This window comes from Palaemon carinicauda, chromosome 13, assembly GCF_036898095.1.
Source record: "Palaemon carinicauda isolate YSFRI2023 chromosome 13, ASM3689809v2, whole genome shotgun sequence".
Classification (NCBI taxonomy): Eukaryota; Metazoa; Arthropoda; class Malacostraca; order Decapoda; family Palaemonidae; genus Palaemon; species Palaemon carinicauda.
Genome location: NC_090737.1, coordinates 5,906,574 through 5,929,575, shown reverse-complemented (window position 1 = coordinate 5,929,575; position 23,002 = coordinate 5,906,574). Strand labels below are relative to the sequence as shown.

At 45.1% G+C, this 23,002-nt stretch overlaps 1 protein-coding gene across 5 annotated transcripts in view; it reads left to right on the top strand.

Moving 5' to 3' along the window:
* Window positions 1–23,002, top strand: part of LOC137652159 (uncharacterized) — a 130,606-nt gene that overhangs the window by 44,682 nt on the left and 62,922 nt on the right. For 4 of the 5 annotated variants that reach the window (XM_068385365.1, XM_068385366.1, XM_068385364.1 and 1 more), the window contains exon 2: window positions 13,312–13,395. The exons of the other annotated variant lie outside the window; for it this stretch is intronic. In XM_068385365.1, the coding sequence (XP_068241466.1) occupies window positions 13,333–13,395 (63 nt within the window). In that variant the 5' untranslated portion in view covers window positions 13,312–13,332. The remainder of the gene's footprint in view (window positions 1–13,311; window positions 13,396–23,002) is intronic. 5 annotated transcript variants of the gene reach the window in all.

Here is a 23,002-nt window from a genome sequence, read left to right as displayed (position 1 = left end):
TCTCAACCGCCTTTATTAGGCCTCTTCGATTAGCTTTCTATTTATAATAAACATCAAAATAAATTTTAATGATTTGTTTATATGCGACCTTTCCTGAGAGTAGGCGGTCCTAACTTGGAAACCGAAGTTAAACAACGTTGAGCCCTTTTCAATCGTAAATAACTTTTACAGAGCTAATGATTTAAAACTTATTAAATGAAAGTGAATATTTTTTGAAAGTTTTTTTCTTTGAATAGTCTTCGTACTGTTTCAAAGATGAACTAACGTTTAGTTTATTTATGCTACGCAGTTTGCGCTCTATCGTTACGATAGAGAGAGAGAGTATCACGGTTTCACTTTGCAGAAAGAGTAAATCGTTTCTGACGTTTTGTTCATTTTTTCTTTCAAAGCTTAAATGTTTTAAATACTATTTAAAAGGAACTTTTTAATTGAAAAACCTTTCAGTTTTTTCCTTTGGTCAAATAACCTGTTTATTGACGAAAGGTAAGTGGGCTCTTCTCTTCGGGCGAAATCAAGAGAGAGAGAGAGAGGGAGATAGAGACGGAGAGAGGAGAGAGAACGTTCCGATCTTTATTCTCGTCCCAAGCAAGTAACGTTGTTCTCGAGTCAGCTTTTTACTCTCGTCCCTAGTCTCTGTACGGGGAGAAAGGATAAAACGTTTTTAGTTTTTATTCTCGTCCCAAGGCACTGTATGGTGAGAGATTGAAAACGTAGTTTTGAATGAACTAGTGTTTAGTCTCCTTCCCAGCCACTGATCTTTTTATCTTTAGATATGTTTACTTTTTTTTTGCTTGTTTTAATGTGCTTACATTATACGACTGATTTCGCAATTATAACCTTTTGATGAGGGTAGAATTGCGTGCTTCAGGTAGAAATCAGTTTTATTCATACCTAATGTGAATTGTTAAAAAATTCGATTTCAGTGAAATAAGTGCAAAACAGAAAATCGTAGTGATAAAGTGATATTGCGCAAAGTGTTATCAGTGTTGCGACCGAGGGTTCGTCTGTTCGTGCCTGTCGTTCGCCTAGTCCGGGACCTCTTGCAAGCTCCCAAGCCCAGGGGAGAAGTAATGTCGTACGACTTATGGGTTCGAGAGGCCTTGATCAGCGAACAGACGTTCCCTCTATGGTATCAGGCGTATCTCACCAAGATCGCCCCTACCATTAGACGAGAGAGACGATTTTCTCCTCGTCATCCGAAGGCTTTTCGCATAAGAAACCGTGGAACAAGGTTTCGAGGCCCTTTAAGCGAAAGTCAGTCCTTTCAGGACAGGTCCAGCGTCCTGGTTTTAACTATTAGGACAGCTCTGACGCTATGCAGTCATCGGAAGACTGCTCGCCGCCTAAACAAAAACGTAACACAGGCTCCGAGAGTCTTTTTGTAGGCAAGGTTTTGCAGTCACAGACGTTAACCTCGTCTCTTACCGCAACCATTCCCGTTGTTCCTAAATGAGTTGTACGGCAAGACATGCAGAATAAGCTTGCCTCTCTTATGGAAGACTATTATGCCGATAAGGTTCACGTTGATCCTAGCCGTTTATCTCATGGAGATCCTGGCCTTCAGCCGCCCAAACGAACCTTTGTGCGTCCTGTTGACGTTGGCGTAGCTAAGTCACGTCAGTCACGATATGTAGAGCCTCACTCGATGCGGTCACGTGTTGGCTTTCAGCCGCATTTGGACGTTAGGCTGCTTCCTAATGCTCCTGTTGACGTTCAGGACGTTCGCCAACCAGCGGAGTTGACTTGTTTTGACGCTGAGCGTCAACTACCGCAGTCTAGAGTTGTTTTGACTGCTCAGACTAGGCAGTCAAAACAGTCTCGAGTGGACGCCCAGCGTCCTCCCGCACCTGTTGTTGTTAACAGTTCACAGACTGTTAAGCAGTTACATGACGTTGCGTCCTGGTCCGCTACTAATGCACCAGTTCGTGTGGACTCTGCTTGTCAAGCATTGCCACCACGGCAGGTCTCTCCCTTGCTTGAGACTTGGCTATTGTCGGATAAGATTCCTTCAGATGAGGAAGTTGCTGTTCCCCCTCCTACTGATATTCCCTTGAGGACTCTGTCAGACAGAGAGGAACCTAAAGCTGCTTAGCTCTCTATGGACTTTAAATAAATCATACTGATTTTTAAGGATCTTTGTCCGGATCTTTTTGTAACTGCTGCTCCTCGTTCGCCTAAACGTCAGAGGTTACACTAGGCCTAGCTACTTCGAAGCCGTTGTTTTTATAAGCTAGTGCTCTCTAGCTCTTCTAAGAGAGCTTTACGTTTGCTAGGCGACTGGTTTATCACCAGGAGGAGTTTGGGGGAGACAGCCTTTGCTTTCCCTACTTTTAAGCTGGCTTATAGAGCGAGAGTCTGATATGACACTCATAGACTCTCCCTGGCGCCTGGCCATGAGACGCTCCTAGATTTTATGGTCGACTTCAGAGCCAGACCATCTCCTGTTAGGAGTCTTTTTTCGAGCGTTTGAAGTTTTGCTGTACAATTATGTCATGCATAAACAAGGCTTTCAGGGATGGCTCCAATGATCTGACAGCCACGTTCTCTGCAGGAACAAGTTCCTCAGGGATGGCTCCAATGATCTGGCAGCCATGTTCACTGCAGGAGTACGTAAGAGGCAAGTGCGCTCAATGTGTTCATTGTCAAGACAAACTTCACGATGAAGTCTACCAGGCTGTCTTGACAGCATTAATGGAAGGCGGCTGGATGGTCTCTCTCGACCTTCAGGAGGCATACTTTCACATTCCTATACACCCGGATTCCCAATCGTTTCTGAGGTTTGTTTACAGGAATGTGGGGTACCAGTTTCGAGCCCTGTGCTTTGGCCTCAGTCCTGCTCCTCTCATGTTTACAAGGCTCATGAGGAATGTGGCAAAATCCCTCCATCTATCGGGGATCCGAGCCTCCCTGTACTTGGACGACTGGCTTCTCAGAGCATCGTCCAGTCTTCGCTGTCTGCAGGATCTACATTGGACGTTGAGTCTGGCCAGGGAGTTGGGACTTTTGGTCAACCTAAAAGTCCCTACTGATCCCATCCCAGATTATTCTATATTTGGGGATGGAGATTCGCAGTCCAGTTTTTTTCGGGTTTTTCCGTCTGCCACCGATTAGAACAAGCCCTGCTCGAAGTCCAACTAATGCTGAAAAGATAACGTTTGTTCAGTCAGGAGTTGGAACAGTCTCGTAGGGACTCTCTCATCCCTGGAGCAGTTTGTCTCACTAGGGAGACTTCCCCTTCTGCCTCTCCGGTTCCATCTAGCCTCTCACTAGAACTAGGACAAGACGTTAGAGACGGTATCATTCCCAGTCTCCGAACCAGTGAAGGCATGCCCTAAATGGTGGGACAGCAATATCAGTCTGAGAGAGGGACTATCCCTAGCAGTCAAGAACCCAAACCACGCGTTGTTCTCCGACGCGTTGGTTTTGGGTTGGGGTTGCGACCCTGGACGGTCGGGAATGCTCGGGTCTGTGGACCTCAAGTCAGAAGAGCATGCACATCAACGGCAAGGAGCTATTAGCAGTACACTTGGCCTTGATGATATTAGAAAGCTTCTTCGAAACTAAGTGGTAGAGGTCAACTCAGACAACACCACAACTTTGGCGTACATCTCCAAGCAAGGAGGCACACACTCCTTCACGCTGCTCGAGATCGCAAGGGACCTTCTCTTATGGTCAAGAATTCGAGGCATCTCCCTGTTGACGAGATTCATCCAGGGGGACTTGAACGTCTTGGCAGACTGTCTCAGTCGGAGGGGTCAGGTGATACCCACGGAATGGACCCTCCACAAGGACGTGGGTAAGAGTCTTTGGGCTACTTGGGGTCAACCCACCATAGACCTCTTTGCCTCCTCGTTGACCAAAAGGTTACCAATCTATTGCTCTCCAGTCCTAGATACAGAAGCAATCTACATAGACGCGTTTCTACTGGATTGGTCTTTTCTGGACTTATATGCATTCCCACCATTCAAGATAGTCAACAAGGTACTGCAGAAGTTCGCCTCTCACGAAGGGACAAGGTTGACGTTGGTTGCTACCCTCTGGCCCGCGAGAGAGTGGTTCACCGAGGTACTTCAATGGCTGGTAGACTTTCCAAGAAGTCTTCCTCTAAGGGTAGATCTGTTACGTCAGCCCCACGTAAAGAATGTCCATCAAAGCCTCCCCGCTCTTCGTCTGACTTCCTTCAGACTATCGAAAGACTCTCAAGAGCTAGAGGCTTTTCGAAGGAGGCAGCCAGTGCGATTGCAAGAGCTAGGAGAGCTTCTACCATTAGAGTATACCAGTCGAAGTGGGAAGTCTTTCGAGACTGGTGCAAGTCAGCATCTGTGTCCTCGTCCAGTACCTCTGTAGCCCGAATCGCAGATTTTCTTTTACATCTGAGAAAGGTTCGCTCCCTTTCAGCTCCCACGATTAAGGGCTACAGGAGCATGTTGGCTTCGGTCTTTCGACATAGAGGCTTAGATCTTTCCAACAATAAAGATCTCCAAGATCTCCTTAAGTCTTTCGAGACCTCTAAGGAACGTCGTTTGGCAACTCCTGGATGGAACTTAGACGTGGTCCTAAGGTTCCTCATGTCAGACAGGTTTGAGCCATTATATTCAGCCTCCCTGAAGGATCTCACCCTCAAGACACTTTTCCTAGTGTGCTTGGCTTCGGCTAAAAGGGTCAGTGAACTTCATGCCTTCAGTAAGAACATCGGCTTTTCTACAGAAAAAAGCCACTTGTTCACTTCAACTTGGTTTCCTGGCCAAAAATGAACTGCCTTCTCATCCTTGGCCTAAATCTTTTGATATTCCTTGCTTATCAGAGATCGTAGGCAATGAACTGGAAAGAGTATTATGTCCTGTTAGAGCTCTTAAGTTCGATTTAGCTCGTACTAAGTCAATACGAGGTAAATCTGAGGCATTATGGTGCTCAGTTAAGAAACCTTCATTGCCTATGTCAAAGAATGCTTTGTCATATTTTATCAGATTTTTTAATACGAGAAGCTCATTCTCACTTTGAATGAGAAAGACCGATGTTTGCTTAAGGTTAAGACGCACGAAGTTAGGGCTATAGCAACCTCCGTGGCCTTCAAGCAAAATTAATCTCTGCAAAGTAATATGGACGCGACTTTTTGGAGAAGCAAGTCAGTGTTCGCGTCATTTTACTTAAAAGATGTCCAGACTCTTTACGAGGACTGCTACACACTGGGTCCATTCGTTGCAGCGAGTGCAGTAGTGGGTGAGGGTTATACCACTACATTACCCTAATTCCAATACCCTTTTTAATCTGTCTCTTGAAATGTTTTTAATATTGTTTTTTGGGTTGTACGGAAGGCTAAGAAGCCTTTCGCATCCTGGTTGATTTGGCGGGTGGTCAAAGTCATTTCTTGGGAGCGCCCAGATTAGGGGTTTGATGAGGTCCTGTTGTATGGGTTGCAGCCCTTGATACTTCAGCTCCTGGGAGTCTTTCAGCATCCTAAGAGGATCGCTGGGCTCCGTGAGGAAGACAGACTTACAAGGCAGAGTAATCGTCTAAGTCAGCTTCCTTACCAGGTACCTATATATTTTGGTTTTGTTATATTGATAACTGTCAAAAAAAACTCTTAACTTATACGCTGTAAACTTAATTAACTCTGGTCTCTACCCACCGCCTTGGGGGTGAATCATCTATTATATATTCACCGGCTAAGTTGAATATTTAAAAATGATGTTTTAATTATAAAATAAATTTTAGAATATACTTACCCGGTGAATATATAGATTAAACGCCCTCCCTTCCTCCCCAATAGAGACGCAGCGGGACGAGAAGAATTGAAGGGTTTGTTTACATGCAAGAGTGGTATCTGGCCGGTAGTTGGCGCTGGTGGGCACACCCGCAACCTTCATAGCGATCGCTCGCGAGTTTTTTGAGTATGTTTTCTGTCGAGCCGCTGAGTAGCAGCTATTATATATTCACCGGGTAAGTATATTCAAAAATTTATTCTATAATTAAAATATCATATTTAAGAACTATGATTTCTAATATTGGGTCTTTAGAAGTTTAGTGAAAGATTGAAAAAAGCAAATCAGACAGTGGCTAAATTAAGTAAAATTTGGAAATCAAATCACCTGAAATTACACGTAAAATTAGTCTATATATCAGTTTAGTTAGATCTGTGTTACTGTATGGACATGAGTCATGGTATGACAATGAAACAATATCCAACAGATTTTGTGGATTTGAGAACAAAGCCCTCAGAAGAATATTAGGAGTTGAATGGCAAGACAGGATTAGAAATAGAACAATATGAGAGATCACCCGAGTGCCATGTGTGGATGAGATCATGGTGAGAGGTAGATAGAGCTGGATTGGGCATGCTCTTTGCACTCCCCAAGAGAGATTAGTTTATAACTCATAACTGGGCTCGACAAGGCACTAGAAGAGTTGGAAGACCCAGGTCAACATGGCTAAGAACTATGAAGCTTGAAGTAGGAAAGGATGAATGGAGTATAGAATATTGAATTAAAAGTTCAAGATAGAGACGACTGGTGAAATCTAACCTAGGCCCTTTGTGTCAATAGGTGTAGGAGGAGATGATGATGATGATATGATTTTTAAAGAAACTAGTTAAATTCTTCATTATAAGTCTTCTTTATAGGCGATATATAATTTCTTGTAGAGGACAAAAATTATCAGGATTATTGGTATAAAGTATAAACTGTACTGTATTAGCCTGTGCCTTTGAATGTGGATTGCTATACCAGGTAGAGGTCTTCCAAGTATTTATCATATTAAATAATTGCTTTTTTCAATATTAAACTTAGCCGGTGATTATATAAGCTGCAACTCTGTTGCTCGACAGAAAACTCTACGTTCAAAATACGCCAGCGATCGCTATGCAGGTAGGGGGTGTACATCAACAGCGCCATCTGTCGAGCAGGTACTCAGTACTCAATGTAAACACAGAGCCAATTTTCTCTCTGTCGGGCTACCGGCAAGACCTACTAATACGCTGTTACTAACTGGATTTGTTTTCACAACTATTTGGTGAAGTACACTATTCTAGTTTTGAGCTTTCGCTATGCAGGTGTTTTATCTTCATCTCAAAACTTGAACTCGTTTTGGATAGATTTAATTATGGTGACAAAGAGAGTATGGACTCTCTTTCACTTTTAAATGGCCGACCCTTCCCTTAGACGGAAGTGTGTTTAGGTTTTTAGTAATTTTGCTTAACACGTTATAGATCTATATATTTTATATCTCTCCGCCTTTTTAGGCCTCTTCGATTAACTTTCCATTTATTATAAACATATAATTATAAATTTTTATGTTTTGTTTATATGCGACCTTTCCTGATAGTAGGCGGTCCTAACTTGGAACCGAAGTTAATCAACGTTGAGCCCGTTATATCGTATTTAGCCTTTAAAGAATTTAAAACTTTTTAAATTTAATGTTTTATGAAAGAATTTCTTTGATAGTCTTCGTACTGTTTTCAAAGATGAACTAACGTTTAGTTTTTTAGACTACGCAGTTGTTGACGTTCAGGACGTTCAACATGCGCTCTATCGTTACGATAGAGAGAGAGTGTATCAAGGTTTCACTTTGCAGTAAGAGTAAATCGATTCTGACGTTTTGTTCATTCTTTCTTAGCTTTAATGTTTTAATTCTAAATTAAAGGAACTTTTTATTTGGAAAACCTTTCAGTTTTTTTCCTTTAGTCAAATAACATGTTTTTTTGACGATATATTATTGGGCTCTTCTCTTAGGTGCGAAATCAAGAGAGAAAGAGAGAGAGAGAGATAGAGACGGAGGGAGAGAGAGGAGAGAAAACGTTCCGTTCAAGTGGGTAACGTTGTTCTCGTGTTACTCTCGTCCCTAGTCGCTGTACGGGGAAGAAGGTAAAACGTTTCTAGGGTTTTATTCTTGTCCCCAGGCTATGTGCGGTGAGAGATTGTAAACGTAGTTTATTTGAACTAGTGTTTAGTCTCTTTCCCAGCCACTGAATTTTTTATCTTTATATATGTTTTCTGTTTTTTGCTAGTATTAATGAGCTGCATTATACGACTGATTTCGCAATTACTACCTTTAATGAAGGGTAGAATTGCGTGTTTCAGGTAGAAATCAGTAAAAGTTTCGATTTCAGTGAAATAAGTGCAAAACAGAAAATCGAAGTGATAAAGTGATATGCGCAAAGTGTTACAGTGTTGCGTCCGAGGGTTCGTCTGTTCGTGCCTGTCGTTCACCTAGTCCGGGACCTCTTGCAAGCTCCCAAGCCCAGGGGAGAAGTAATGTCGAACGTTTTATGGGTTCGAGAGGCCTTGATCAACGAACAGACGTTTCCCTCCGTGGTTTCGGGCGTAGCTACCCAAGATCGCCCCACCCACACAAAGACGAGAGAGCCCATTTATTTCTCGTCTGCGGAAGAGGTTTCTCGTAAGAAACCATGGACCAAGGTCTCGCGGCTTATTAAGCGCAAGTCGGTCCCTTCCGCGCAAGTCCAACGGCTCAGTTGTAGCCACTGGGTCAGTTCGGACTCGCTGCAGTCTTCCGACGACTGCTCACCTCCTAAGAGAGGCAAAGCGGTACCGCATCAGGCAGTCACACCGTCTGTTGCCGCACCTGCTCCTGTAGACCCTAAGTGGTCTTTGCTGCAGACCATGCAGTCTCAGTTAACGTCATTGATGCGGGACTTTCGTGCGGAGAAGGTTGACACTGCACCAACCTCTAGCCTACAACCAACCACGGTTGTGCGTCCTGTGGACGCTGAGGCGACCTTCTGCCGCACTCCAGCTGAGAGAGTCCCGCCACCCATGCGTTCCAGTGTACCCTGCCAGCCGCATGTTGACGTTCAGTAATGCACGGAACCTTCCGTTGACGTTCACGAGGTACAACAACAGTCTAAGTTGTTTTGTTTTGACGCGGTGCGTCAACCTCCGCATTCTAGAGTTGTTTTGACTGCTCAGTCTAGACAGTCAAAGCAGTCTCGAGTGGACACTGTATGTCCTCACGCACCTGTTGTGGTTGACAGTTCAGTTGTTGACAGTTCACAGACTGTCAAGCAGTTACATGACGTTGCCTTCTGGTCTGCTACTAATGCACCAGTGAGAGACTCACTGAGGTAACCTAGCTTTTATCGGACAAGGTTCCTGTAGATGAGGAAGTTGCTGTTCTCCCTCCTACTGATATTCCCTTGAGGACTCTGTCATTTGGAGAGGAGCCTTAAGCTGCGTAGCCTCCTATGGACTTTAATTAAATCATGATGATTTTTTAAGGATCTTCGTCCGGATCTTGTAACTGCTGCTCCTCGTTCGCCTAAACGTCAGAACTTACACTAGGCCTAGCTACTTCGAAGCCGTTGTTTTTAAGCTAGTGCTCTCTCGCTCTCCTAGAGAGCGTTACGTTGGCTAGGCGACTGGTTTTTGCACCAGGAGTAGTTTTAGGGATACAGCCTTTGATTTCCCTTCTTTTAAGCTGGCTTATAGAGCGAGAGTCTGATAGGACACGAGAGAAGTTCTCGGCTTGGGAGTTCATGCCTCTGCCCAGATAGACTTCTCAATTCTGGTAGACTCGCCCTGGCGCCTAGCCAGGAGACGCTCCAAGTTGTTTACAGGTCAACTTCTCAACTTTTGTCGAGCCTTTGAAGTTTTGCTGTACTATTATGTCACACATAACAAGGCTTTCAGGGATGGTAAATGGTTCCGCCTCAGTCGCTAACCCCGTCTGTTGCCACACCTGCTCCCGTAGACCCTAAATGGGCTTTGCTGCAAGACATGCAGTCCAAGCTTGCGTCCTTGATAGAGGACTTAAATGCGGAGAAGAACCTTCTGGCCAACAACTTTCCAACCGGTTGGTTGTGCGCCCTGTTGACGCTGAGGTAACCTACTCGCGTCTGCCAGTTGAGGTGGTTCCTCCTTCTGGCCAACAACCTTCCAACCGGTCGGTTGTGCGCCCTGTAGACGCTGAGGTAACCTACTCGCGTCTGCCAGTTGAGGTGGTTCCTCCACCGATGCGACCCAGTGTGGGTTGCCAGTCGCACGTTGACGTTAAGCGACGCTTGGAGGTGGTTGTTGACGTTCAGGACGTTCAGCAACCAGCAGAGGTGACTTGTTGTGACGCAGTGCGTCAACCTCAGCAACCCGGTAGGGTGTTGACTGCACAACCCAGACAGTCTAGACAGTTTCGGGTTGACGCTGTACTTCCTCGCGCACCCATGGTTGTTGACAGTTCACAGACTGTGCAGCAGTTCCATGATTTTGCGTCCGGCTCCGTCACGCATCCACCAGTGCGACCGGATTCAGCGAGTCAGACGTTGCCCACTCCGTTGCCGTTTCCTCATCAGTTTCGGATGAGGAACCCTCTGATGAGGACGTTGCTGAACAAGACGATCAGCCCCCAGCCCTGCTATCCATCCAGAAGATGCTGAAGAAGGAACACTGCCCAGTCAGGCTGTGGATGAGTCTGGTAGGGACACTGTCATCCGTGGATCAATTTGTGTCACTAGGAAGACTACACCTCCGTCCTCTTCTATACCATCTAGCTTTTCACTGGAAAAAGGACAAGACGCTAGAAGCGGTCTCGATCCCGGTTTCCGGAAAGATAAAGTCTTGTCTGACTTGGTGAAAGGACTATATCAACCTTAGAGAGGGTCTTCCCCTGACTGTTCAGACTCCCAACCACGTTCTCTTCTCGGACGCATCGGACGTAGGCTGGGGTGCGACATTAGACGGTCGGGAATGCTCGGGATTATGGAACTCGAGTCAAAGGACAATGCATTTCAACTGCAAGGAGCTACTGGCAGTACGTCTGACCTGGAAAAGCTTCAGGTCTCTCCTTCAAGGCAAAGTGGTGGAGGTGAACTCGGACAACACCACGGCTTTGGCGTACATCTCCAAGCAAGGAGGGACCTACTCTCTGACATTGTACGAGATCGCAAGGGACCTCCTCACCTGGTCAAAAGGTCTAGACATATCACTAGTAACGAGGTTCATCCAAGGCAACTTGAATGTCATGGCAGATTGTCTCAGTCGGAAGGGACAAATAATTCCAACAGAATGGACCCTCCACAAGGATGTATGCAAGAGACTTTGGGCCACCTGGGGCCAGCCAACCATAGATCTCTTCGCAACCTCGATGACCAAGAGGCTCCCAATATTTTGCTCACCAATCCCGGACCCAGCAGCAGTTCATATAGATGCCTTTCTACTAGATTGGTCACATCTAGATCTATATGCATTCCCTCCGTTCAAGATTGTCAACAAGGTACTGCAGAAGTTCGCCTCTCACGAAGGGACAAGGTTGACGCTAGTTGCTTCCCTCTGGCCCGCGAGAGAATGGTTCACCGAGGTACTTCGATGGCTAGTAGACGTTCCCAGAACACTTCCCCTAAGGGTGGACCTTCTACGTCAGCCACGCGTAAAGAAGGTACACCAAGGCCTCCACACTCTTCGTCTGACTGCCTTCAGACTATCGAAAGAATCTCGAGAGCTAGAGGCTTTTCGAAGGAGGCAGCCAGAGCGATTGCTAGAGCAAGGAGAACATCCACCCTTAGAGTCTACCAATCGAAGTGGGAAATCTTCCGAAACTGGTGCAAGTCAGTATCCGTATCCTCGACCAGTACCTCTGTAACTCAAATAGCTGACTTCCTCTTATATCTGAGGAAAGAACGATCTCTTTCAGCTCCCACTATCAAGGGTTACAGAAGCATGTTGGCATCAGTCTTCCGTCACAGAGGCTTAGATCTTTCCAACAATAAAGATCTACAGGACCTCCTTAAGTCTTTTGAGACCACGAAGGAGCGTCGTTTGGTTACACCTGGTTGGAATTTAGACGTGGTACTAAGATTCCTTATGTCAGACAGGTTCGAACCGCTACAATCAGCCTCCCTGAAAGATCTCACCTTAAAGACTCTTTTCCTGGTATGCTTAGCCACAGCTAAAAGAGTCAGTGAGATTCATGCCTTCAGCAAGAACATCGGATTCTCATCCGAAACGGCTACATGTTCTACAACTTGGTTTTCTAGCCAAACACGAGCTGCCTTCTCGGCCTTGGCCAATATCGTTCGATATTCCAAACATATCGTATGGTTGGAAATGAACTAGAAAGAGTCTTATGTCCTGTAAGAGCTCTTAAGTTCTATTTAAAACGAACTAAACCTTTACGAGGCCCGTCTGAAGCTTTATGGTGTTCAGTTAAGAAACCATCTTTGCCTATGTCAAAGAATGCTTTATCCTATTTTATCAGACTGTTAATACGAGAAGCTCATTCCCATCTGAATGAGGAAGACCAAGCTTTGCTGAAGGTAAGGACACACGAAGTTAGAGCTGTCGCAACTTCCGTGGCCTTTAAACAAAATAGATCTCTGCAAAGTATAATCGACGCAACCTATTGGAAAAGCAAGTCAGTGTTCGCGTCTTTTTATCTTAAGAATGTCCAGTCTCTTTACGAGAACTGCTACACTCTGGGACCATTCGTAGCAACGAGTGCAGTAGTGGGTGAGGGCTCAACCACTACAATTCCCTAATTCCATAACCTTTTTAATCTTTCTCTTGAAATGTTTTATTATTGTTTTTGGGTTGTCCGGAAGGCTAAGAAGCCTTTCGCATCCTACTTGATTTGGCGGGTGGTCAAAGTCATTTCTTGAGAAGCGCCTAGATTAGAGGTTTTGATGAGGTCCTGTTGTATGGGTTGCAACCCTTGATACTTCAGATCCTAGGGGTCGCTCAGCATCCTAAGAGGATCGCGAGGCTCCGTAAGGAAGACGTACTTAAAAAGGCAGAGTAATTGTTCAAGTCGACTTCCTTACCAGGTACTTATTTATTTTATGTTTGTTATTTTGAATAACTGCTAAAATGAAATACAAAATACTTAGCTCATAATAATGTAAACAAGTAATGCTGGTCTCTACCCACCCCCCTGGGTGTGAATCAGCTTATATAATCACCGGCTAAGTTTAATATTGAAAAATGTTATTTTTATTAATAAAATAAATTTTTGAATATACTTACCCGGTGATTATATATTAAAGGACCCTCCCTTCCTCCCCAATAGAGACCCAGTGGACCGAGGAGAAAATTGGTTCTGTGTTTACATTGAGTACTGAGTACCTGCTCGACAGATGGCGCTGTTGATGTACACCCCCTACCTGCATAGCGATCGCTGGCGTATTTTGAACGTAGAGTTTTCTGTCGAGCAACAGAGTTGCAGCTTATATAATCACCGGGTAAGTATATTCAAAAATTTATTTTATTAATAAAAATAACATTTTTCACAAATAGCTCAGCTAATTATTGTTATATGTGCTTTTTTAGAATTATTTTTTTTTTCTTTAGTGAAAATACCTTTTTTTTATAGGTACATGATCATCTCATCAAAATGGTTTGGCCAAATGACCTGGAGGGTTTTGGAGAAGAAATTAGAAACTATACCTTCAGTGGTGTAAGTTTATAGCGGTTTGGTAGTTTTATGCAGAATTGTAAACATTATTTGACATAAGCTTAATCTTCCTTATATTATTATTTGAGAATTTGTCCGTAATACGGACGAGGACACTACAAGGATTTTTTCCAAAGTCATGATAATCTGTACAGTAATTAATTCAAAGGTAGCAGTTAGCATATCAACTATGTAAACTGGTTTGTAGTCACCTGGTAAAATTTGATTTTCTTGACATATCCTATGTAGTTCTCACATTTGTTTTAGTTATTCAGTAACTTAGCATATTGGAAATACAGTTGTTCCTACCCAAAATCCAAACCATCTTCCTTCACTTATAGATGATAATAGTGCAAACTGGTATATGGCAGCTAAAAAGTTTAATGAGGTGTAAACAACCAGTGGGTAGTTTAATACCTGTTGGTAGCGGGGAGGCAAATTTCCCCCCCTGCCAGTTCACAGCTCTTCACTTTGATTTCAGCCATCGGAGAGTGTAGACATACTCTCCCGGCCTGGAACTTTGGCAGATTTTTTAATCTTTGTTTTGCGTTTTCTTTTCAGCAGTGCTTGTGTGAGTGATTGCTTCCGACTGCCTGTTATGCAGACATGCCCAGAGGTACCACCGAACATCTGTGGTACCTTTATGAATGGTATTGAGGTAGATCCTCATACAATTTGCCGGTCTTGCAAAGGCCATAAGTATATGGAGGCCCCACCTTGTAATGAGTGTAGGGAGTGGCTGCCTTCTCAGTGGGTGAAGTTTGGCAAGAGGAAGATAAGAAGTTGAAAATGGATTCTTCTTCTTCAGGATTTTCCTCGAAGTCAAAGAAATCCAGGTCTGCTTTTTCTTCCCCCACGACTTGCCACTCTGACTCTTCTTTAGTAGCCTCTCCGGGGGCTGGTCCTCCTCAGAGAGTCTACTTTTTTAAATATTTAACTTAGCCGGTGAATATATAATAGCTGCTACTCAGCGGCTCGACAGAAAACACACTCAAAAAACTCGCGAGCGATAGCTATGAAGGTAGCGGGTGTGCCCACCAGCGCCAACTATCGGCCAGATACCACTCTTGCATGTAAACAAACCCTTCAATTCTTCTCTGTCGACGTTGACGACAAGACGTATCAATACTCCCTGTAGAACCTGGAGTTTTCACAACATATTTGGTGAAGTACTTCATTTTGGTTTGAGCTTTCGCAGTGCAGGTGTTTTTCCTCAACATAAACTCTTGAACTCTTTATTGAATCAGATTATTTGTTGATGACTTGGTTTTTTTTTTTTTTTGGAATTTTCTTTGACTAATTCAAAATGGCTGACCCTTCACAAGTACCTAGATTTCGGAAGTGTAATGCTAGGGACTGTCATAGGCGTCTTCCAAAGGCTTCTCTCGACCCACATACTGTTTGTTCCAATTGTCGGGGTAAAACCTGTCAATTGGGAGATCGGTGTGAGGAATGCGTGGGCCTTTCGGAATTCGATTGGCTCGAATACGATAAATATGCACGTAGGCTAGAGAGAGATAGGGTAAGGAGGAGTTCATCTATGTCTGTAGATTTTTCCTCTCCACATGCCCCTGAACCTAATCCTTCCCCTGTAGTGGTTGTTCCTAACCCCCCTTCTAGCACTCAGGAACCATCTATGCAAGATATGTTACGTGCTATTCATGCCTTGGGGGAAAGAGTTGAAGCGTTAGCAACTGATCGTAATCAACTCATGGCTGACGTGAAGGAACTTAAGTGTCATAGTGCCACGGCGGAAAGTGGGAAAGTGATTAGTGCGCAAAGTGTTGTGAACAGTGTTGCGACCGAGGGTTCGTCTGTTCGTGCCTGTCGTTCTCCTAGTCCGGGACCTCTTGCAAGCTCCCAAGCCCAGGGGAGAAGTAATGTCGTACGACTTATGGGTTCGAGAGGCCTTGATCAGCGAACAGACGTTCCCTCTATGGTATCAGGTGTATCTCACCAAGATCGCCCCTACCGTAAGACGAGAGAGCCTATTTTCTCCTCGTCTTCCGAAGGCTTTTCACGCAAGAAACCGTGGAGCAAGGTTTCTAGGCCTCTTAAACGGAAGTCGGTCCCTTCAGGACAGGTCCAACGTCCTGGATGTAGTCATTGGGACAGTTCGGACCCGTTGCAGTCGTCGGATGACTGCTCGCCGCCTAAGCAAGGCAAGGTTGTGCCGTCTCAGACGTTAACCCCGTCGGTTACCGCACCCATTCCCGTGGACCCTAAATGGGTTATACTGCAGGACATGCAGTCTAAGCTTGCCTCCCTTATGGAAGACTACAATGCCGATAAGGTTTCCGTTGAGACTAGCCGTTTATCTCATCGAGATCCTGGCCTTCAGCCACCCAAACGTTCCTCTGTGCGTCCTGTTGACGTTGGTGTAGCCAAGTCACGTCAATCAGTTTGTTTAGAACCACACTCGATGTGGTCTTGTGTGGATTTTCAGCCGCTTTTGGACGTTAGGCAACTTGCTGATGCTCCTGAGAACGTTCAGGACGTTCGCCAACCATCGGAGTTGACTTGTTTTGACGCTGAGCGTCAACATCCGCAGTCTAGAGTTGTTTTGACTGCTCAGACTAGGCGGTCAAAGCAGTCTCGGGTGGACGCTGTGCGTCCTCACGCACCTGTTGTTGTTGACAGTTCACAGACTGTCAAGCAGTTACAGGACGTTGCGTCCTGGTCCGCTACTTATGCACCAGTGCGGGTGGACGCAGCGTGTCAAGCATTGCCAACCCCTTTGCTTGTTTCTCAACAGTTGTCAGATGAGGAACCTTCGGATGAGGACGTTGCTGACCCTCAGCCTGAGGATCATCCTTCAGATATTGATGAACCCAGAACAGTTCCGCCATCAATGGACTTTAAGAAAGTCATGTTAATTTTTAAAGAGTTGTTTCCCGAACACTTCGTCTCTGTTGCTCCTCGTTCGCCACCATCTGAGTTTGTTTTAGGCGTACCTGCTGACATGCCAGCCTTTACAAAACTTGTCCTCTCTCGCTCGTCCAAGAGAGCTTTACGGCTTTTAGGCGATTGGTTGGAAACCAAGAGGAGTTTGGGGAAGACGGCCTTTGCCTTCCCTCCATCTAAACTCTCGTCTAGATCGAGCGTCTGGTATGCCACGGGAGAAGTTCTCGGCTTGGGAGTCCCTGCCTCTGCCCAGGGCGACTTCTTAAGCCTTGTAGACTCTCCCCGCCGCCTAGCCATGAGACGCTCGAAGATTAGTTGGTCATCCTCGGACCTTGACCATCTGCTGAAAGGCATTTTTAGAGCTTTTGAAGTTTTCAACTTCCTTGACTGGTGTTTGGGAGCCTTAAGTAGGAAAATCTCATCGGCTGATAGAGATGTCTCCTTACTCATTATGTCCTGCATGGATAAAGCCATCCGCGATGGATCCAATGAGCTCGCCTCCTCTTTTACTTCAGGAGTCCTTAAGAAGCGAGAGTCCCTTTGCTCTTTTCTGTCGGCAGGAGTTACTCCCTGTCAAAGATCTGAGCTACTCTTTGCTCCCTTATCGAAGTTTTTGTTCCCTGAACATTTGGTTAAGGACATAGCTTTGTCACTCGTGCAGAAGGACACCCATGACTTGGTAGAGTCCTCTGCTCGCAAAGGGACTCCTTCGACTTCCTTTTCTGCAAGACCAAGGATAGACACTCCGGCGTCCAGGTTTATTCCGCCCTTTCGTGGCAGAGCTCCCAGCAGGGGAAGTACTCGTGCCGAGGGAAAGAGAGGAAAGAGGAAAGGAGCCAAGTCCTCACGTGGCAGAGTCTGACTGCCCGCAGCCTCATACAGCAGTAGGTGCCAGACTCAAGAACTTCTGGCGAACCTGGGAGAAGAGAGGCGCAGACCAACAGTCTGTGAGGTTGCTCAGAGAGGGGTACAAAATTCCATTTGTACACAAACCTCCTCTAGCGACTTCCCCCATCGATCTCTCTCCCAATTACCGAGAGGAATCAAAGAGACAAGCCCTGAAACTAGAAGTGTCTCTTTTGCTAGAGAAGGGAGCGGTGGTGAAAGTCTCGGACCTTCAATCACCGGGGTTTTACAACCACCTCTTCCTAGTACCAAAGAAGACAGGAGGTTGGAGACCGGTGCTAGACGTCAGTGCTCTGAACGTCTTTGTCACGAAGACAAAGTTTACCATGGAGACTACGAAATCAGTCTTAGCAGCGGTCAGAAAGGGAGACTGGATGGTCTCTCTCGACCTAAGAGACGCATACTTCCACATCCCCATTCACTCAGATTCCCAACCTTTTCTGAGGTTTGTTTTCGACAATGTGGTGTACCAGTTTCGGGCCCTGTGCTTTGGCCTAAGTCCTGCTCCTCTCGTGTTTACGAGGCTTATGAGGAATGTGGCAAAATTCCTCCATTTATCGGGAATCCGAGCCTCCCTTTACTTGGACGACTGGCTTCTCAGAGCCTCGTCCAGTCATCGCTGTCTGCAGGATCTTCATTGGACATTGGATCTGACCAAGGAATTGGGACTTTTGGTCAACATGGAAAAGTCCCAGCTGATCCCATCCCAAACTATACTGTATTTAGGGAGGGAGATTCGCAGTCCAGTTTTTCGGGCTTTTCCGTCTGCCCCCCGAATAGATCAAGCCCTGCTCGTAATCCAACGGATGTTGAAGAGAGAACGTTGCTCAATCAGGAATTGGATGAGTCTAGTAGGAACTCTATCATCCCTGGAGCAGTTTGTCTCGCTAGGAAGGCTACACCTTCGACCTCTCCAGTTCCATCTAGCTTTTCACTGGAAAAAGGACAAGACGCTAGAGGCGGTCTCAATCCCGATCTCCGAAACAGTAAAGGCATGCCTGAATTGGTGGAACGACAATATCAGTCTAAGAGAGGGACTTCCCCTAGCAGTTCAGAAACCAAACCACGTTCTATTCTCAGACGCATCGGATTTGGGTTGGGGTGCGACCCTGGACGGTCGGGAATGCTCAGGTCTGTGGACCTCAAGTCAGAGGAGCATGCACATCAACGGCAAGGAGCTTTTGGCAGTCCACCTGGCCTTGATGAACTTCGAGAGTCTCCTTCGAGACAAAGTGGTGGAGATCAACTCGGACAATACCACAGCCTTGGCATACATTTCCAAGCAAGGAGGCACCCACTCCCTGACACTGTACGAGATCGCAAGGGACCTGCTCATTTGGTCAAGAGATCGAGGCATCTCCCTGGTATCGAGGTTTATCCAGGGCGACTTGAACGTCTTAGCAGATTGCCTCAGTCGGAAGGGTCAGGTAATTCCTACAGAATGGACCCTCCACAAGGACGTGTGCAAGAGGCTTTGGGCGACTTGGGGTCAACCCACCATAGACCTCTTTGCAACTTCGATGACCAAGAGGCTTCCAATCTATTGCTCTCCAGTCCCAGACCCAGCAGCAATACATATAGACGCTTTTCTTCTAGATTGGTCTCATCTAGACCTATATGCATTCCCACCATTCAAGATTGTCAACAAGGTACTGCAGAAGTTCGCCTCTCACGAAGGGACAAGGTTGACGTTAGTTGCTCCCCTCTGGCCCGCGAGAGAATGGTTCACCGAGGTACTTCGATGGCTGGTAGACTCTCCAAGAAGTCTTCCTCTAAAAGTAGACCTGTTACGTCAGCCCCACGTAAAGAAGGTACACCAAGGCCTCCCCGCTCTTCTTCTGACTGCCTTCAGACTATCGAAAGACTCACTAGAGCTAGAGGCTTTTCGAAGGAGGCAGCCAGTGCGATTGCAAGAGCGAGGAGAGCTTCTACCATTAGAGTATACCAATCGAAGTGGGAAATCTTCCGAAACTGGTGCAAGTCAGTATCTGTATCCTCGTCCAGTACCTCTGTAGCCTAAATCGCTGATTTTCTCTTACACCTGAGAAAGGTTCGCTCCCTTTCAGCTTCCACGATCAAGGGCTACAGGAGCATGTTGGCTTCGGTCTTCCGGCATAGAGGCTTAGATCTTTCCAACGATAAAGATCTACAAGATCTCCTTAAGTCTTTTGAAACTTCTAAGGAACGTCGTTTGGCTACTCCTGGATGGAACTTAGACGTGGTCCTAAGGTTCCTCATGTCAGACAGGTTTGAGCCTTTACATTCAGCCTCCCTGAAGGATCTCACTCTTAAGACTCTTTTCCTGGTGTGCTTGGCCTCGGCTAAAAGAGTCAGTGAACTTCATGCCTTCAGCAAGAACATCGGTTTTTCCACAGAAAAAGCCACTTGTTCTCTTCAACTTGGTTTCCTGGCCAAGAATGAACTGCCTTCTCGTCCTTGGCCTAAATCTTTTGATATTCCTTGCTTATCAGAGATCGTAGGCAACGAACTAGAGAGAGTGTTATGTCCCGTTAGAGCTCTTAAGTTCTATTTAGCTCGTACTAAGCCTTTACGAGGTAAATCTGAAGCGTTATGGTGTTCGGTTAAGAAATCATCCTTTCCTATGTCAAAGAATGCTTTGTCATATTTTATCAGATTTTTAATACGAGAAGCCCATTCCCACTTGAGTGAGGAAGACCGATCTTTGCTTAAGGTTAAGACGCACGAAATTAGAGCTATAGCAACCTCCGTGGCCTTCAAGCAAAATAGATCTGTGCAAAGTATCATGGACGCGACCTTTTGGAGAAGCAAGTCAGTGTTCGCGTCATTTTACTTGAAAGATGTCCAGACTCTTTACGAGGACTGCTACACACTGGGTCCATTCTTAGCAGCGAGTGCAGTAGTGGGTGAGGGTTCTACCACTACACTTCCCTAATTCCAATATCCTTTTTAATCTGTCTCTTGAAATGTTTTTAATATTGTTTTATGGGTTGTACGGAAGGCTAAGAAGCCTTTCGCATCCTGGTTGATTTGGCGGGTGGTCAAAGTCATTTCTTGAGAGCGCCCAGATTAGGGGTTTGATGAGGTCCTGTTGTATGGGTTGCAGCCCTTGATACTTCAGCTCCTGGGAGTCTTTCAGCATCCTAAGAGGATCGCTGGGCTCCGTGAGGAAGACAGACTTACAAGGCAGAGTAATCGTCTAAGTCAACTTCCTTACCAGGTACCTATATTTTTTGGTTTTGTTATATTGATAACTGTCAAAAAAGCTCTTAGCTTATACGCTGTAAACTTAATTAACTCTGGTCTCTACCCACCGCCTTGGGTGTGAATCAGCTATTGTATATTCACCGGCTAAGTTAAATATTTAAAAATGATATTTTAATTATAAAATAAATTTTAGAATATACTTACCCGGTGAATATATAAATTAAAGGCCCTCCCTTCCTCCCCAATAGAGACACAGCGGGACGAGAAGAATTGAAGGGTTTGTTTACATGCAAGAGTGGTATCTGGCCGATAGTTGGCGCTGGTGGGCACACCCGCAACCTTCATAGCGATCGCTTGCGAGTTTTTTGAGTGTGTTTTCTGTCGAGCCGCTGAGTAGCAGCTATTATATATTCACCGGGTAAGTATATTCAAAAATTTATTTTATAATTAAAATATTATTTTTCTTTACGGGTTTTCAGGTCCTTGCTTGGCATTCAGGGATCCCCGTTGGAGGAAATGCTATGTATCCTGAACACGAAGCGTTTGGGACAGAACATCATGCCCGTTGGATCCTTACAGAAGTAGACGACAATTGTTCCTCCATCTGTAGAACTTGCTTCAGTAGAAGGTCTTCCTTTTCCTCCTCCACCTCTGCAGGGGCTGCTGCCCTTCTTCCTCATTCTCCTCGCGAGCACTCTAGCTTGCCGGAGCGGTTGCCTAAGGTTGCTCATTAACCTTCTCGCAAGTCTACCTCTTTGAAGGTTGATCGAAAACCGTCTCGTAGGCAGTCGCCTGGAATGAATGGTAGGAAGACTGGCTTTCTTCCCTCCTTCTTCTGTCCATTCTCATTTAGATAAAGCAGTCTAAACCTTACATGCTGTTGGGAAAGATGTTGGCGAGTTTCAATTCAGAGCTCCATTCTTTAAGCTTAAAGAAATATCTCTCCCCATCCTTCTTTAACGGGTGGGAGGATGGTGGATCTTATACCAGCCTGTTAATCTTTGTTTGGTATATGTTTGCCACTGACGTCCCCCTCGGGGGAGAGGAATCTCCCGCTTTAATTGGTTACATGTACTGTATACATATACGACTCAGGTCCTATTGGGCTTTCATCCATTTGAAAGGCAGGCAGGGATGGCAATGGTCCTCGCTTATCTTCAAATTGCCTCCACCAACGAAGTTGGAAGGAGGTCATGTTTTTGCCCCTGTTTGTTTGTTTGTGAACAACTTCTTGGCCACAATTTTACTCATAGAGTAGAGCAGCTATCAGGAATTAATTTTATGTTGAGACGTGGAAGTGACACAATTTTAAAAGTCCTAGGTCAAAGCTCAAGGTCAAGATTGAGCAAATGGTTGACCAAATTAACCCATATCTTAACCCCAAGTTCGCACATGGTTGTCACAGACTTCAAATACGCCTACGCTCTAAATTCATTCTGGAAAATGCGAGGTGGTTTCAAAAAATGAGCTGCCGTAGGTGAGTTTTGCACTCTTGAGTGCTTTTTCTAGTTAGATCAAGCAATCACTCCTAAGGCAAAAATTGAACCTTCCAGTTTGGGTTACAGCGGACTTCCAACCCACCAAGCAGGGAATTTCCGTATTTTCAATATTAAACTTACCCGATAATCATGTAGCTGTCAACTCCGTTGCCCGACAGAATTCTATGGAGGGATACGCCAGCTATCACAATACTAGAAGGGGGTGTACATACCAGCGCCACCTGTGGCCAGGTACTCAAGTACTTCTTGTTGACACCTCCTCAATTATTCCTCTGTCGTGCTTCCGGCAAGACGTTCTGGGATACGCTTATGTTCTTGGAGTATTTTCACGACTTTGGTGAAGTATTTCTCTTTGATTTCGGCTGTCGCTTTACTGGAAACTTCTATTTTAGCTTAGTTAGCTTTTGGAATTAATTTAATTTTGGTGACGAAGAGAGTATGAACTCTCGTTCACCTTTCAATGGCCGACCCTTCCCTTAGACGGAAGTGTTGGTGTCTAAGAGAGTATAGACTCTCTTTCTTAATTTTGCTTAACAAAAGTTATAGATTTATTTTATATCTCTCCGCCTCTTATAGGCCTCTTCGATTAACTTCCTTTTATTATAAACTTATTAAAATTAATTTTTATATTTGTTTATATTCGACCTTCCTAATAGTAGGCGGTCTTTTCTTGGTACCGAAGTTAATTATCGTGAGTCCGTCATTTCGGTTTTACCTGTTAACATATTATGCTATTTTAAGGTCTTTGAAAGAATTTCTTTGATAGTCTCGTACTTTTTCAAAGTTGAACTAACGTTTTGTTTGTCTCGGCAGTTGTTGACGTTCAGAACGTTTCAACTTGCACTCTATCGTTACGATAGAGAAAGAATGTTCACGGTGTCACATTGCAGTAAGAGTAACCGTGTCTAGCGTTTTGTTCATTCTTTCTTAACTTAATGGTTTTGATCCTAATAAGGAACTTTTCTTTTTGGGAAATATTTCAGTTTTTTCCTTTAACAATAATATGTTTTAACGATATATATGATTGGGCTCTTCTCTCAGGTTCTTAGTCAAGAGAGAGAGAGAGAGAGATAGAGACGGAGGGAGAAAGAGGATAAACGTTTCCCTCAAGCCTG